The sequence below is a fragment of the Abramis brama genome (genome assembly GCF_963993115.1).
Source record: "Abramis brama genome assembly, chromosome: 4".
NCBI classification, from domain to species: domain Eukaryota; kingdom Metazoa; phylum Chordata; class Actinopteri; order Cypriniformes; family Leuciscidae; genus Abramis; species Abramis brama.
Window position 1 is genome coordinate 31,180,250 of NC_139966.1, and position 17,267 is coordinate 31,197,516.

The window sequence follows — 17,267 nt, forward strand, 5'->3', positions numbered from 1 at the left end:
CTGTCTCCATCACTACACGGTCACTCTCCTTCTCTGTCTGCGTTCTATCATCTTCCCCTATTCCATTCTCATCCTCCTCCTCCTCATCATCATCCACCTAGATATTACAATCTGACCTGTTGAAAGTAGGCTATCTGAGTTATGAAATGATAGGGTACACTGCACTCTGCAAGCTTTCTGTGTTGCATTTATTACCTTCTCCTTGCCAAGGAATTTTGCAAGAAGGACTTCTTTTTTTTTGCTGGCCACCTGTCCACTTCTGCCCTGTCCTTCTTTCCTATAGCGGACATATGTGTCCCGCAGGTTTCGCCAGAAAAGACTAAGACTAAATCAGAATTTGCTGTCAAAATGAACACAAGGAAGGAACATTTGAATTCTTATGACCCCTGTAATGTTTCTAAAAAGTAGAAATAAGCTGTTGGAGCGCAAAGAGTGTCCGGTGTAGACAATATCACTGATTGTAATCAATGCGTTCTGTTTATACACGGTGGCATGCTGATCACTTTCACAACAAATATACTTTAAAACAAACACCAGAGATTGCTTAAACAAATGTTTCACATGCTGAGAGCGCTAACCTAACATATAAATCATAAATGTTTAAGAATCACTTACCTCCGGGTAATACATGATCAGGTAGAACAGAATAACGACCTCTTGAACCACCAAACCTGTGCCAGAAAACACTACTGCAGCTCTGATATTGGACAAAACGCTCTGTTCTACTTTTCTGAGACCCTCTACTCTTCCCTGTGATGACCTCTGATCTACTTTCTGTAGGATGTGAATTTCTGCGTTTTGAATTTTAGAATAATGATTTTGATGTTCCGAATTTCTTCATCTTGAAAACCTGAAGATGTATTTTTAAAAACAGATATTTGCAGTCTAAGAGAAAAATCTGGATTTTTTTAAATGCTTGTTTCCAGATTTCCGTGAGGAAAGTGTTACTGATGAATTCAGACATATTTATGGACTGTTTATTGCTTTTTTTTTCTGTCCTTGTTTTCAGTCGTAGGCTGTAAAGTACATTCACTCATTATAGTACATTTATAGTATGTGTTGACTAACAGATGCTTGTTTTATTGATTAAATGTCCAAGAACAACATTTAAATGTTTTTTCAAGCTTGTCTCAGTGGTTTATTTCCCTGAGGTAGGAGTAAAGTAAAAAAGTTCATAAAGTCATTAGTGTTATGCTGTATGGAAACTTCAGAAGTTGAAGCTTTATTTCTCGTTCATTTAGCTACTGTATCAAATAAATACCTTTACCGTGGTTGTGTTTTTGTTTTCTTCTAAGAGAGTAGGAATAATAAGCAGATCTAGCAGTTTTTAAGGTCTTTCTGTACGCAACTGTGCTTTCCTTCCACAAAATGTGAAAAACCTCTTTTCTTCCAGTTGTGCTCCATTTTTCTGGCTGCTCTCTTGAGGGCCAGAGTGTGCTCGTTGTACCACGGTGTTGGACTATTTTCTTTAATCTTCTTTAAGTTGCTTATCTTCTTTAAGCAACTGTCTTTAAGTGCTGGAAAAAAGAGAGTCAAAAGTTTCTGTTGCAATATCGAGTTCTTCTGAGCTATCTGGGATGCTGAGATGATGAAACTGATCAGGAATATTGTTAATAAAGCAATCTTTAGTGGCAGAACACGGAGTCGGCTTTGCAGCCTTGGCTAAATGAAGTTTACACAAGACTAGATAATGATCTGAGATGTCATCGCTCTGCTGCAGAATTTCAACTTTATCAACGTTGATTCCATGTTACAATATTAGGTCTAAAGTATGATTACGACAATGAGTAGGTCCTGACACGTATTGTCTAACTCCAATAGAGTTAAGAATGTCTCTAAATGCCAATCCCAATGCGTTGTTTTCATTATCTACATGGATATCAAAATCGCCAACAATTAGTACTTTTATCTGCAGCCAGTACTAACTCCCGATAAAAAATCAGCAAATTCTTTGATGCCCTGGTGATATTACTATAAATTACAGCAACAGCCCCTGCCTTTCAGACGAGGCTCATGTTTATAACAGTAATCTTGCGGGGTTGACTCATTTAAAGTAATGTAATTGTCTGGTCTTAGCCAGGTTTTTGTCAAACTCAGCACATCTAGTTTATGATCTGTAATCATATAATTTATAATAAGTGCTTTTGAAGAAAGGGATAGAATATTCAGCAACTTTATCATTTGTTCATCTGTATTATATTTGTTGAACATCAATAAAAATTTTACCCTTAAATGGGTTTGATTTTTTTTTTGTATTTCCTAATTCAGGGAACAGACACAGTCTCTATATGATGATAGCTAGGTGAAAGAGGCTCTATGTGATGGGATTTATCTGACCTCTGTGATTTGACACAGCTAGCAGACGGTCGGTTTTGCCAGTCTGTCTGCTTCCTGACCTGAGTCCAGTTAGTCAAGATTCAACTCTAAAACTATGTGCCATATTACTTGTGCCCTTGTTGTATACATGTACTGGCCAGTAGCATTCACACATTAACATGCACAGGCAGGTTGTGTACTGTTTGAATACTTAAACCGGTCTAAAAACAAAACTTAAATGTTGCTTCAAACAACTGAATTGTTTTAATCCATGATCTGTATCTCTTAAAGACACTTTAAAGTTTACTTTATCATAAGTACAAAATTAATGTTAAACCACATCAGGACAGATTGCAATTGAGAATGTTATTTCTTTTTTAACTTAACTTAAGTTGATTTGACTTTAACAATATTTTATTAGAATAATTCAGCACTAGAAAGATTCAAAATAGTTGAAATTACTTGTAAGTTGATTTAACTTAAGTTCAGTTGCTGCCTTAATTTTAAGTTGAAATGGGTGATACTGTTTAGTGTAACATTACAAAAACATTCAGCAAGTATTAATTACATCACAAGAATGTTGTTCTAAGAACAATTACTCACAACATTACAAGAACATTCCATAAACATTATTTTGAGAACGATTTGTCCTATTAATTTTCAAAGAATGTTAGTTAAAGTTATGGGAATGTTCCCTGTTAGCTGGGATGATGTCCTACTTGCCTGTCAACGTATGTATTTGAAACTTCTGTGCACCTGCTCACGCAGACATCACATCATCAGTGTGTTCCTTGAGTCGTAGACAGTCACCAAGTGCCACAACCAATCAGCCACCTTTTGCAGTTCCTCCATACACAAAACAACTGTTTTCACACCATGTCAAACTTACCGTAATTCAGAGATGGCAACTTAATTTGGGTTTTATTTAGCAAAATCTGCGTGGCAAAGCTGCGTGGTCCCACTGGACAGCACGGAGATGCATTTACATTGTAGCGAAGCACAGACCACTCGATTTAAGAGTAAATACACAGTAGTCATAACTTTTATTCTGGATGGATTTTATTTATTTCATGAGCAGAACGGGCTGATCTTCAGATGACCAATCAGCGGAAAGGGGCGTTTCATGCACATGTGGAAATCGAATTTTCAAGCCGTTTATCCATTTCTACCCCTAAACCTAAAAACATAAAATCAAGCTGTTTTCTCCCTCAAGAGAAAGAGTGTGCCAATTTCTGATTTTTATACTTTCAATGTGAAATAATAAAAAAAACTAATGAATGCAATATACACGGACCGAAATGGCTCCTTTTTCTAAACCTTTTGTCACACTGAAGTACATTGCAATGTATTTACAGGATGAGTTTGCAAATGACGCTTCAGGTCTTTTTGATATGTGAAACTCTTTTTACACTGAAGACACGTGAAAGGCTTCTCCCCAGTGTGAACTCTTATGTGCCTCTCAAGGCTTAATTTAACTGTGAAACTCTTTCCACACTGACAGCAGGTGAAAGGCTTTTCTCCAGTGTGAATTCTCATGTGAGTCTTCAGGCTTGTTTGGTTTGAGCAAGTTTTTCCACAATAATGGCACATGAAAGGTTTCTCTCCAGTGTGAGTTAATACATGACTCTTAAGGTGATTGCTGTCTGTGAAACTCATTCCACACTGATGACATATAAAACAGTTCTCTCTTGAATGAATCCTCCTGTGGTTATTAAGGGTTACTTTATGTCTGAAACTCTTTCCACACTGATCACATGTGTATGGCTTCTCTCCAGTGTGAAGGTTCATGTGACATCTTAAGTTTAGTTCTGCTGTGAAGCCCTTTCCGCACTGGTGGCAGGTGTAAGGCTTCACTCCAGTGTGAATTCTCATGTGCCTGTTAAAGCTTCCCTTTTGAGTGAAACTCTTTCCACACTGAAGGCAGGTAAATGGCTTCTCACCAGTGTGAATGTTCATGTGGATTTTAAGGTTTGCTTTTTTAGTAAAACTCTGTCCACACTCCTGGCAGTTGAAGTAACTTATAGTTTCTGTCTTAAAAGCTCTTTTTTGTGAGGATGAATTTTCAGTCTGTGAGCAACTAAATTTTTCTTCTTCAGTGGTGAAATCATGATGTTTCTCATACTGGTCTTTTTCCATTTCATCTAGTACTTCACTCTCCTCTTTCAGCAGCATCAGGTCTAAGGCGAAAAGAGACAAATACAAGTTTAATGCCACTAACAGACATTAACACATTTAGTCATGTAAAGCATCAAAACCAACAACATGTACCCTACAACATTAGATCCTATACCCACAAAGCTAATAAAAGAGGCGTTACCTGTAATCTCAGAACCTATTGGAAATATAATTTATTCTTTGCTTTGTTTATGACATGTCTCAAATAATTTCAAGCTGGCAGTTATCCAATCCGATATTATTTATAAAGCACAAAATAAAATAACATAATTGACCACAGTGCTGTACAATGTAATAAAATAAAATTAATTACAGAAATTAATTTTATTAATTTTTTGTTATTACCACAAATTTAAAAAATCAAAACACACCATTCAAGGACATCTCAGACGAGTAGCTATAGTGACAATACCACAACGCTCATACCCAATCAAAAGCTAATGTAAAAAAATTAGGACCCTGACTGAAGATTTTCTAGTCGACTAGCAGTCATTCATTCAAGTCATTACTCAACTAATCGCATGTTTATATTTGCTTAATTACTCAAATAGCCTACTGAGGAGAATCCTAAACCATAATGAGCGTTTAATACAGTCGTCATATTATATAGAGTCTATATTCCGAGCTCAAGCACACTCATAAAGTTTGACGGCTAAGCATCAGCAACAATAGCAAGGAGACATTTTAATTATTTATTAATAAACTAGTGTTTTCTGTCTCAGTGTCGCTGCAAAAATGAAGTTGATAATGTTGATTCGCCATCTCCACATGACAATGAACATGAATAAGATCAGCAATGTATAGAGGGACTGTACCATGCAAAGATTTAAAAACAAAGATTAGAGTCTTAAAATTAATTATATAAGGAACTGATAACCAATGCAATGATCTCAAGACAGGGGTAATATATTACCAAGTACCTGCCAGCCAGTAGTCTTGCGGCTGCATTTTGCAAACGCGCAGTTCCATGCAAATGTCAACACCTTGCCATGAAAAAATTACGTTTTTACCAAAAGAATGAAACCCTACTTATGTTTTGCATTTAGGTCTGTATTTTACTGCATTAATGTGCTTTAATAGAAATTTGAAGGAGATTGCTGTTTATCCACCACATATGCATTTTTTCATCAACTATATTTCATGTTTTCACAAGAGAGATCAAAGGCCACCCATCTTTTTATTCATGTCAACAGTAAACATTTTGTAGAAAAATAGAGACCTGAACCGTCACGTCCGTAACACTGATTTTTCTTCCGAAAAAAGTAAGTTATGTTCTGTGATGAGCCAACCCTTTTCCACTCGGTAGATATAGTTGCATTGTAATTCACAGAAAGTCTACAAAATATGTTGTCTCCTAAAACCTTTTTTTGTCACTTCCGTAACGCATGTATTTCCCTCATCTAAAACTTAAAACACATTTATAGACTGATATTTTTCATTTTTATCGTATCCAAGCGGCGCTTAAAAACATAAGAAATCAAATACTGAAAGTTTGCCAAAGATTATAACTTTTTTTAGCCTAAAAATCTAAATGAAACATCTGAAGAGAAGGAAGACCCAACCATGTTGCGGCCGCCCACTAAGCAAGCTGCGCCCGCACCTGTCACCGGAGATGAGTTGCCCTGTCTCTGATACCCAGCCCCCGCCCCACTATTCGGTGGTAAGCGAAATCATGCTTTCCGATGACCCAGTGCTTTGGCCTGAGAAAATAAATGACCAACAAAGATGCAGTTTTGTCAAAAGGGGACCAGTTCAAATAAAGGATTTCGATTTTCCTCAAAATAGTAACAAAATTCCTTATTGTTATTGTTATTACAAAAAATAAAAAACAGGAAAGCTGAAAGGACTACATTTTTTGAATGTACAAGACAGTGGACAAAAAGTAGACTCTTGCTCAAGGTAAAACCAAGAAACCAAGATAGGGCCCCCAAAATGGTAAACGCCCCTGCCAGTACCAGAATACCGATGGAAAACACACCTTCACCCCCCGGGGAAAAACATGAATGCCCTTCCCAGTCTTTGGCCTCTTAAAGGAGCCTAACCACTGCAATCTGGTTAAGTCGTGACGTAACCACTCTCCGATAATAGTGTTTTCCAGGGTTCCCACGGGTCCTTGAAATCCTTGAAAGTTTGTGAATCTGAAAACAAAAATTCAAGGCCCTGGAAAGTTTTTGAAAATAAACATACATGCATACAGGTCCTTGAAAGTGCTTGAATTTATTTTGTGCAAGAAGTTTTCTGGAAAAAATTCCATATTATTCCCTCCGGTCCGCTAATGTGTTATTTCACCAATACTTTGTGGCCTATGCATACTAGCTTGCTTGATTTACGTTAGTTACGCTCATTTACGCGTTACGTTTAGTGTTTTCCGCGTGAGGTACTTTGTGTTGTACGTTGCCATGACAATCAAGAGCACAAAACTACTATAATGGTACCTCAACAACAACAAACGTGTCCCCACATTAAGTCCTTGAATTTGAGGGTATTGGACCTGGAAAGTCCTTGAAAGGTCCTTGAATTTGAAGTTAACCAAGTTGTGGGAACCCTGGTTTTCGGGTCCTCTCTACCTACCTGCTGCTTTCACTCGTGTTTGTACCATGCCGCAGTGCTGTGTCCCGTGTTGTTTGAATAGATAAAAAAACAAGTGACATTCAACTGTCATTTTACTGCTTTCCCTGTGACAAGAAAGAGAAGAGGAAATGGCTGCAGTTGATAAGGTAAAAATCAAATCTTAAATGAATGAAGAAACTTTGGTGCCAGTGGGTGCTAACCAAAGCGAAACCGGCCCTTTGAGAAAAAGGATTACGTAGTCTATGGGTTTTATATGTTGTTTGTTGCTATAAACCCAAATTTCGCATCACGTTTCAGTTGTCAGAAACTAGCTAGCTAACAATCTATAGACAAGCCGAAGATGTGTGTAGGTTACGTAGCAAGAAAAATGTTCCCTGAACATCCCGTCTTTCCTTGTCAATGGACAGTTTACACAGGAGGAAGTGAACAATAACAGATTAATCTCAAGAGCTAGGATACATGTGGAGCGTTCAATTCAGCGACTGAAATTGTTTCACATTCCATACCAGTTGGAAAGTATAATATAAAAAATATAAACAAGATACTTAAAGTGCATGTGTGTGTCTTATCCAATTTCACAGAGAATGGATGTTTGTAAATTTGTGAGTTAACAAATTTATTGTGTTGTACATACATGAATTTCTGTATATTTGCTTGCAGAAATCGGATTAAAAAGTCGCAAAACAGGTTAATGGGTGTAATACATTATGCCTGTATATATTAGGGGTGGAACGGATCGCAGTTGATCCCTGATCCGTACGGATCAGGCCCCGCGGTTCAGCACGCATGTGATTCGCGGATTAACTGCTAAATTTAACCTACATAGAGTGAAAGTTTATAATTTGGATGTGTTTTGTCTTGCCAATTTATGTATTCAAACCATTTTAAACGTGGAAGAAGAGGCGAAAATCGGAACTCGCGCGTTATCTGTATGCCCACGCACCCGAAGCGTGCGCACAGAGAGAGAGACATTATGTACACACACATATATATATATATATATATATATATATATATGTGTGTGTGTATGTATAATTTGTTTGTTTTTTTGTTTTTTTTGCTGATCCGAAAAAAATATCTGATCCGTGGCTCAAAACCCACAAATGATCTGAACCGTGAATTTTGTGATCCGTTCCACTCCTAGTATATATATGTATATAAATAACTGTATAGTTTTATTTTTATGTTACCATATTTTTATGTTACCATGTTCTAATACACATTTAATTATCTGTTATAAGTTCTGTGTGAGTAGCATGAAGGGCCTACAAACTTGTATAATAAATAAATTGCCTTGATTGTGTGAAATGCCAAATTTTCATTTATTATAACCCAGCTTATTTAAAGGACATCAGTACAGCTTATGAATGCAGGGTACTACGAGCATTTAACGTAAAAAAAAAATGTTTTGGACCAAACATTTTGATCAGTGAACCATTACAGACTAAAGAAATATAAATAATTAAGGTAAACAAGAATACAACAGGGAGACTTCAAGTTCAAGTAGCTGCAACAGAGAAAATTAACACTGACCGACATATTAACTTGTCAGTACATAAACACTATTTTGAATTTAGAAAGTTTTACAGTTCTTGCAACTGTGAGAGAATGTATGGTAGGAAACAATCTTTATAAAATATTCCCAGAGTGTCAATATTAACAGTCCATGTAGGGTCTTTGAGCACTGACAGGAGGACAAGGTCAAGAGGAGGTGACAGCTGTTAGCTCTGGTAAGGTGTAGGTTTCCCTGGATCTGATGCCAGTAGTTTAGAGTTTGTCAGCTAGGACAAAACCTGGGCTGGTCACCAGCCCATCAAACGTCTTGATTGGGAGAGTCTAGATTTAAAGTTAGGCACAAGTTGTGAAGTACATAATTAGCCACATAGTGTATACAAAATACATTTGAAATGAAAGCAATGGTTTACATACATACATATGTGTAGTTAACCACATTTTTCATGAGCCAAAATTATGTAATGTTAGTTTTTAACTATATTGCACAGTTTGAAACCCCTGGTTCAAATTTTGAGAAATTATTAAATATAACACAAAATTATAAACTAAATTGTCTAAATTGTTACTAAATTGTCACTGGTTTACTGTAGAGTAATTGTGATGTTTCTGCTAATTTTAAGGGTACATGAAAGTACAAAAGTAAAAAAATCTTACCTGGACTCAAAATCCACCCCATCCCAGTAAAACGCCCAAGTTGCAACAAGGATGCGTGAGCCCATTCTTTGTCCTCCTGGGTGACAGGTCTTTTGATGCCAGCTGAAATAATAGTATAAAACTGGTTATAAAAATTAGTAATAGTATTTAAGATAATTTCAAGTGATGGTAATATCTCAATTTACCACTCTTTTATTATGATCATTCATTTATAGCACACAATCAAAGCTTTTTAAAAAATCAATGTACACCTCAGCCTCACTTTAAACATGGTTATAAAGCTTACGATCATGATTTTTCACCTGCACTACAACACACTGTGAGTGTATGTTAGAATAATTTCATAAATATGATTACTCTTATTAGCAATAGCTTTAAACCACATTACATTACATAGTTAAGAAAATAATTAAAACCACGCAACATCAACAAACTTATTACAAACCTTGTGTTGTGGATGGTGTCATCTCAGAAACTCTCTTGAATGCAATTTGGTCTCCCTTCGGAGTGTTGGTCTTCTTCCACACTAGAGGTGGGACAAAACAAACAAACAAAAAAAATCGATATGCCGATTTATCGCGATATTTCCGGCCGCGAGACGTTAACGACACTCTGGCGCCAAGTATCGATATTTTTTTTAGGCATACAAAAGATCCAAATTCATATACCCACACTGTGGAGGTTTCCCACTTTGGCTTACCAGAGCGGCAATACACCCAGGCTTCTTGTGGTGGCGCTTCCCAGATTGCAGGTGGTCAGATAAATGGAAATTGTAATTCACAACCAAGAAGAAATACAAGCATAATGGCGGACCGACAACAAATCAAAGATGCACCGGCGTCTTTTAAATCAAAAGTTTGGGCCAAGCAGCAACCTCCCTGTCTCTCTCTTGAAACCAACACGGAAGTGAATTAAACGGCAATTCATCAACTGGCAGCTTGAGGCTGGCTGCAAAAGTGAGTCAAAACTGCATCTCCCCCATGTTGAAATGCCCAACTTTACAGCAGAAAAAAACGTTTACAGCCTGGAGCAAAAAGTGGCTTTGGTCTATACAGCTAATTTTGCCCTTCATGACAACTGTGAGGGGGGTGAATTTTTTTATAACTCATCCGTTTAAATTATATTAAGACTTAAATATCTGCATAATTAAGGGTGTGTCCACTTTTGAGTGACAGGTGGATTCCCGCTGCTGTGGTCATTACTCATCATTAGCCGTTTGTCTGCTGTCTGTTAGCCGTCACGTTACCTCAGCTAATTGTCTGACTGTAAAAATAAATAAATTCCAGCCACTAAACTTGGCATCTCTGTCGTGTTTGTGATTTTTCAGGATTATAATGTCTTGCTGTGGGGTTAATTGTATTAACAGACCGTCCAAGAAGCTTGGACTCCATTTTTTCCGGTGAGTGAAATTCTATTATAATTTAATTTATTCATTTAATTTCTAATAATTTATTTATTATTTATAATTGTATTTAAAACTTTATTACACTCCAGAATCCAACAGACTGTGATTAGCTGTAGGCTGAATACCTTACAAAGAGTCAAGCAACATTATTGGTTGAGAAGTATTGACCAACATACATTCATTTACATTATATTACTAAATATTTGATTAGGTCACTGTTAAGGTGAAATTAGTGACACACCAGTTAAGTTTAGTGTTTTCACCGATGCAAAAATCCGAGTGAAGATTTTACCAATCAAGCAACATGACCACTTTTTGCCAACCTTTACATTTCAGTGCATTTAGGGCTGCAAGATATTGAAGAAAAATGCGATATGCGATAACTCATTAAATAATGCGATATTTAGCCAAGAGCAGTGAGTTATTTTCTTTGTCTTTTGTTCATGACCCCAGTTATTGCAAGCTGTTGTGGTATTCATATGAAAAATCAATGTATGCCATAAAAACAACAGTGCTCAAACAACAGTGAAAGACTGAATCTATTTAATGTAATGCTTCAGTCAGGATGATATCGCTGCAGAGTCCATGGGATGGTGGTGGTGGTGGTGGTGGTGGGAATGTAGGGATGAGGAAGAGCAGAGGTGGTAACAGTGTTATGGCTACAGGTGTTTCTAAATTAACATAAAAAACTCAACATTAGCCATGATGGTCTGGGCTATATTTAGGCCTAACAAAATTGGCCCTAAAGGCAAAATTCAAAAGCAGTAACACTGCCAACTGCAAGCAGTTTACTGCATTTGGATGTGGCCTTTAAGGCAGTTAGCTATTGTATTTAAAAACATATCATTTCCCCTAGGTGTGAAATGAACTCCATCTTTCAAAAATAGCCCAGGACTGTCATGTCTAATGTGAGGGTGCTCAATCATGGCACTATTTAAGCTACGAACAAATGTAGCCATAACACTGTTAACAAACTTCCTAGCCTTGTCAAGTTTCACCGGATTGGCACCAGCCTTCCACCGGCACCTCTGGGTCACAGCTGACAACATGATCTTCATGCCTGGGTGCCGGAGTTTAAGCTGGTGCAAGTCCTCCTTCATGGCGTTCACCAGCTTGACGCTGCTGACCTCCCCCATGTCATTGCCGCCACAGTGGATGAGGAGGACATCCGGTGCTGCTCTTCCTCGCAGGGAGTGGGAGAAGAAGGGGAGAATTCCTTTCCACCGCAGTCCACCACAACCAAACCAACAGACACGGACGCCTGGCAGACTGAGGTTGCTTCCCATGGTCTCTACAGCTCTCTGGGCACCACGTCTCACATAGCTGTCACCAATGATCCACACTGTGTGTATGGAAGGAAAATAAATGAGTTTAATAAATGCTTGAGGTAATGAAAATTAAGAATTTAACTATGAAAGGTAGCTCAGTTTTTTATGTTGACAATACTGTCACATGTGGGAGAACGTAGATCAAGGGAGCAACACCTCAAAATATAGATGACAAACTAATTTGTTGTTGTCCTTTTAAGACAGACATTATAATATCAGCTGTCAAATAGCCAAGACTAGTACTTAGAGTTTAAGCTATGTGCAGACGTGGTGGATGTGTCACGGGTGGCCATCACCTTAAAATCGATCACTAAAAAAAATACACAGCTTGTAAAAAATACGCTAACTAATGTAAATGGGTAATAACATTTTTAATGTTAGCTAATACGAATCTAACCCTATCTTAATAACGTTATATTCAGTTGACATCCAAATACACACTCATAAATTCAGGTTAATTGATTTGCTTCAAATTGTTTCTTTGAGATGCAAGTTTTTAAGTAAAGTTAATAATGTTAATTCTTATTCATGACAACTGTTAACGTTTTCTACAAGTCATCTAGTGTTGCAAATAAATGTTACCACATGTATTAAAAGTGCTGCAGCGTTTTCAACCTTGTGTAGTTTAATATCAATAACATATAAATAGTTATTTCAAGTTTTGTTGTGTAGGTTCAGGTTAATTTACCTCAATAGTAAGCTTGGTTCAAATCGGTTCAAAATCAACCGCCAATATCTTCCATCCATAGACAACTTGATCGCGTCGAGCTAGGTGGGCGTGGTTTCAGCACCAGGCTCCTCAGCTCCACCCACGTCCCGCCTCTTTGCCCATTTTCGATTATCCGGGAGTGACGCGCTGCCAAGATGGTGACGGTCGGCTACGCCCACTTTAGGCTTCAAAAACGGTCTTTAGAATCCCTACGGGTGACGTCACGGACACTACGTCCATATTTTTTTTTTAGTCTATGGTTTGGGCCCACTTTGGATTTCGTAGTGGCGATACAAATCTCACTAAAGACTGTAATCTGCAAGAACTGTCTCGGAAAAATAAAATACAATGGCAACACAACCAACCTGCATTGTTCGCTATCACTCTGATTTGTGTGCAAAGACAACGAAGAACAATGCTTCGGTTACAGTAAATCAGCCTACGCTGGGTGACATTTGTAAGGCAAAGCTTCCTTTTTCATCGCCAAGGGCGTACTAACTTTCTGGGCCGGCAAGTTTCAATAACATAGAAGCCTATGGAGGAGTGATCCAGCTCTAAGATTTCATCAAAAATATCTTAATTTATGTTCCGAAGATGAACGAAAGTCTTACGGGGTTGGAACAACATGGGGGTGAGTAATTACTGACAGAATTTTCATTTTTGGGTGAACTAACCCTTTTAACAACCGGAGAGACAGTTGGTACAAACAAGACTAAATACCAAAATTCTCCACACATCTAGATCCCAATGGCTGTATGTACTGTTACAATGTTTTCTACGATTAAGAACCTGGGAGTTGTGTTGGCAGTAGGGATGTAAACGATTAATCGACGATCGATTAATTGTCGATAATACATTTAATCGGTTAAACTTATCGATCATCGATTAAGCAGGTTCATGCGTTTGCATGCTGCTCAACCGCAAAACATGTATAGCGGAGTTATGTTTGGGACCATTTTACACCTTCATCATGACTATAAGTTTGCGTGTGCATTCGCAGCCTTTTGTTTTGTGCAAATGTAAGTTGTAATGTTGTGTTTATTTTGTGTAAGCCTAACGTATCTATATCTGATTTATCTCATATATGATGCATTTTGTTAAGAATTGATGTAGTAACGCTTACGGTGATCCTCTTCAGTTTCAGCGCGCGCAGCTCAAATGGCAATACACGACTAATAATGACTATTGGACTGTCATATTACATAACATTATAAAGAGAAAAATATTGTAATAAAATACTGTGAATTATTTGGGTTTAGTTGCCATAGTCGCGTTGCTCCAGAAATAGCGCGTCCACAACATGAGTCATTCTGAATGGCACGTAACTTAGTTCAAGTTCACTTGTGCATTCGCTTCTTTTGTGCAGATATAATTTGTAATATTATGTTTATTTTGTATATATCTGATTAATCTCATATACGTTTCTTTGAGTTAAATAACGCGCTAGCAAAGTGCTCCAGTTTAACGTTACTCATTCAGCGCGCAGCTCAAACAGCAATGCACGGTTAATAATAACTATGATTAGGACTGTCATATTACATAACATGAGAACACTGTTTTATTAAATCGTTGTGAATTCATTGGGTTTAGTTGCCATTTTCAGCGCGTTGTTCCAGGAAGAGCACATCCACAACAGTCACATATTCCGAGCACGCATCTGAGGCGTTGGTGACACTTTTCATTAGTCGTTATATTTGATTATTAAATAATTAATTTAATTAAATGATCAATCACATTGAAACATTTTACAATCCTACTAGCCCTTTATTTAGATTAAAAACCATTCTTATTCATTTGGTGAGGAACATAGCGTTTTGTGCAGTATATTTGTTTCAGGAGAGGTAGCCTGTATCTTCATTTGACTGTTCTAAGGGACACCCTCTAATTTTACTGTCACCTTCCTCAGGGATGATTTAAATTGTGTTCAGGTCTAGTAATCTTACTGTTACCTTTCTCAGACCAAGGGGGATTATAAGTGCTGCTGCTAATGTTTCAAGTTTTTCATTCAAGTAGTTTACCAGATAGATTATTATATTTAGGCTTAATATTGTAGGCTAAGCCTACCCATATAGATTTTTATTTAAAATGTATTTTATGTTGCTTAATGTTTCACATGCAACAGGTGAGCCAGAGCACAATTATTTTTTATGTATTTTAATTTTCTGTGCATAATTTATTTTGTTAAACTACATAAATGCCATTATCTGTACCGTATCCCAACTGTTACAATAAAACATCAATTGAGCAATATAACATGCATTTTTATTCAGTATATAAGCAATATTTTGCTTTTTATGTTAAAGACACTATTGATACCGTGAGAAATTTACATTCTCAGGAAAATAGCCGCTTATCAGTTAATCGTTAATCGATCGATAAGGTCAATCAACTAATGATTAATGAATTAATTGATAATTTGCATCCCTAGTTGGCAGCAATTGGTTCTTTGATAATGACATTTCTAATGTTTATAGAACAGCCTTCGTCCACCTTAGAAATGTTGCAGGATCAACAAATCAACAATATGATCAAACAAAATATCTAACTGGTTTAACATGTTGTGCCTAGAGCACATACTTAGACACAGTATGAATGAACAGTTAGGGTGCTTTCACACTGGCAGTTAAGTTGGTGAAAAACTGTTAATGTGAAAGCGGTCTTGCGGACCATGGAGCGCACCGGGTTACTGAACCCAAGACTGGCACTGCCACACCTGCCCTTACAGACGACCCTTACGGAATGAAAATATATTTCCCATATATGAATGAGCAATATATTAAATGGTTTAACGGTATATTTGAAAATATACAGAATACTATATTGTGTAATATATTATAATATATTGAATAATACAGCAGGAATTGCCGCTTTTCATACATTGAAAAATATGTGAAAATATATTTACTAATATATCATAATGTATGTAATTTTATATTCAGCAATACACTTCATAATATATAGATATACATGTGATCTGATATGGTACTACATTGTGTAATATATTGCAGATATATTTACTCATGCAGCATAAACACACAGATAAATATTTAATGTAATATATTTCTTTTTTCTTATTATAAATGTTTCATATTTTTAAGCTAGTTAAAAAAAAACACACCTGCATGTATTAAAGTAGTTAGCCAAGAGACTATCTCTGTGCTGAGGAGTGCACAGTCATTACTTTTAAAATATAGTAAATATGGTCTTAATGGTTTTTCGGCTAATCATCAACCGAACCACAGATTCTACAATGTAACCCCAAAAACTCAGACATACCAGAAAACCTTTTAAATTAAAAAAATATTATAGAACATTAACAGATCATGCAGCTTTGAGAATAATGAAACCAACCTGTTTGTTCCTCAGTATCTTCATGTTTCACTCTGAATGTTTCTTCAATCTTAATGTCTTCACTCTCCTCTTTAATAAACGACATCTTAGTTTGTTCCTCAGTATCTTCTTGTTTCATTCTTAATGTTTCTTCAATCTTCATTTCTTCACTCTCCTCTTTAAGAAATGCCATCTTCATAATAGTGTCACGTGGATCTCAGTCGCTGTGTCACTTTTTCTGTGTTTGGAGAATTTAAGTTTAAGATGAGAATAATTAACAGGAAGAAACATACATAACTAAAACGAAAAATAAATCCACACTAAACCTCTGTGTGTCTCAATCAGCTCTAACGTTAGTTCAGTAGTTCAGTGTTAAGAGAGTCCGTCAGAGTGAGAGTTTATGGACTTAAATGACCTAATCAGCCAAAAACATTCAAAACTAACACTACAGATTAATAAAATAACTCAAATTATATAGACATTTCATATTTGATTTGTAGATCACTTAAAAGATTCCACTGTTAAAGAAAACATTAGCAGTTGGTTTGTCAGTTGTCTTCTTTTTTTGTCACATGATGTTTGTTGTTTGCGTTGCATTTACACTGTTTTGAACAGCATGTATCGATTCGAATCACTGAATTAATTTGTTTAATCATTGATTAGAAGAAAAGTTCCATTAATATTTCCCATTGACCGAATTCGTGTTTACAATAAACTCGTTCACGATATTGGGAGCGAAATGAGACGCACCTTTTCAATAACTCCTGTAAGCTTTGTTGAGAGAAATAACTTATATTAATGTTAAATAAAGCATTCTAATTATTTATAATTATTATATTTCATTATAATGATTTAATGATGAATAATTCATATAGCAATGTTTAAAAAATGTAAATGTTTAAAAAGACAAACCTTTCTTCAGCTGAACCACAACAGATGCACGAGCGGGGGCGCGGCCATATGACGTCACCAGACCGCAACAAAATAAAAGCCCTGCTCACACTCTAGAACGACAAAAGTGCATAGAATAGTAAAATAGATGTCAGGATAATTAAGTTGAATTCTTTGTGAAATATTAACTGCTATTGAAAAAGTGTGATATTTTGTCTAAAAGGTAAAACTGTTTAGGGTAAAAAAGCATTTATACCAGATATCCTTGTATTAAAATGCAAATAGTGAAAAATGTGATAAAGCACACTTGATAAAAGAGTATTCATACATCATACGTCAGTATTTAAACATAAAAGTCAGTGTGGTTTTTTTC

At 36.4% G+C, this 17,267-nt stretch overlaps 1 protein-coding gene across 5 annotated transcripts; it reads right to left on the reverse strand.

Annotated features, from left to right (window-relative positions):
• Positions 1 to 3,342: 3,342 nt before the first annotated feature.
• On the reverse strand, positions 3,343 to 16,984 carry LOC311081045 (uncharacterized protein). 5 transcript variants are annotated; one of them, XM_084111442.1, is made up of 6 exons: positions 16,916 to 16,974; positions 16,754 to 16,774; positions 16,025 to 16,241; positions 9,677 to 9,757; positions 9,232 to 9,333; positions 8,361 to 8,898 (listed from the first exon to the last, which is right to left on the reverse strand). In XM_084111442.1, exons 3-6 carry the CDS (start codon positions 16,200 to 16,202, stop codon positions 8,876 to 8,878), a joined length of 384 nt encoding a protein of 127 aa, XP_083967568.1. In that variant the 5' UTR covers positions 16,203 to 16,241; positions 16,754 to 16,774; positions 16,916 to 16,974; the 3' UTR covers positions 8,361 to 8,875. The 5 variants fall into 5 exon arrangements, with proteins under 5 accessions (XP_083967565.1, XP_083967564.1, XP_083967568.1 ...); XM_084111441.1 differs by lacking the exon at positions 16,754 to 16,774 and having other exon boundaries at positions 16,916 to 16,975; XM_084111438.1 differs by lacking the exons at positions 8,361 to 8,898; positions 9,232 to 9,333; positions 9,677 to 9,757 and adding an exon at positions 3,365 to 4,493 and having other exon boundaries at positions 16,916 to 16,956.
• Positions 16,985 to 17,267: the final 283 nt, after the last annotated feature.

Excerpts from the sequence above, each read along its gene's own strand:
- LOC311081045 (XM_084111439.1), bottom strand. The coding sequence starts at position 16,202 with ATGAAGATGGCATTTCTTAAAGAGGAGAGTGAAGAAATGAAGATTGAA. Across the intron at positions 4,494-16,024 it reads AGATACTGAGGAACAAACAG|ACCTGATGCTGCTGAAAGAG; the intron begins GTTGGTTTCATT and ends TTTTCGCCTTAG.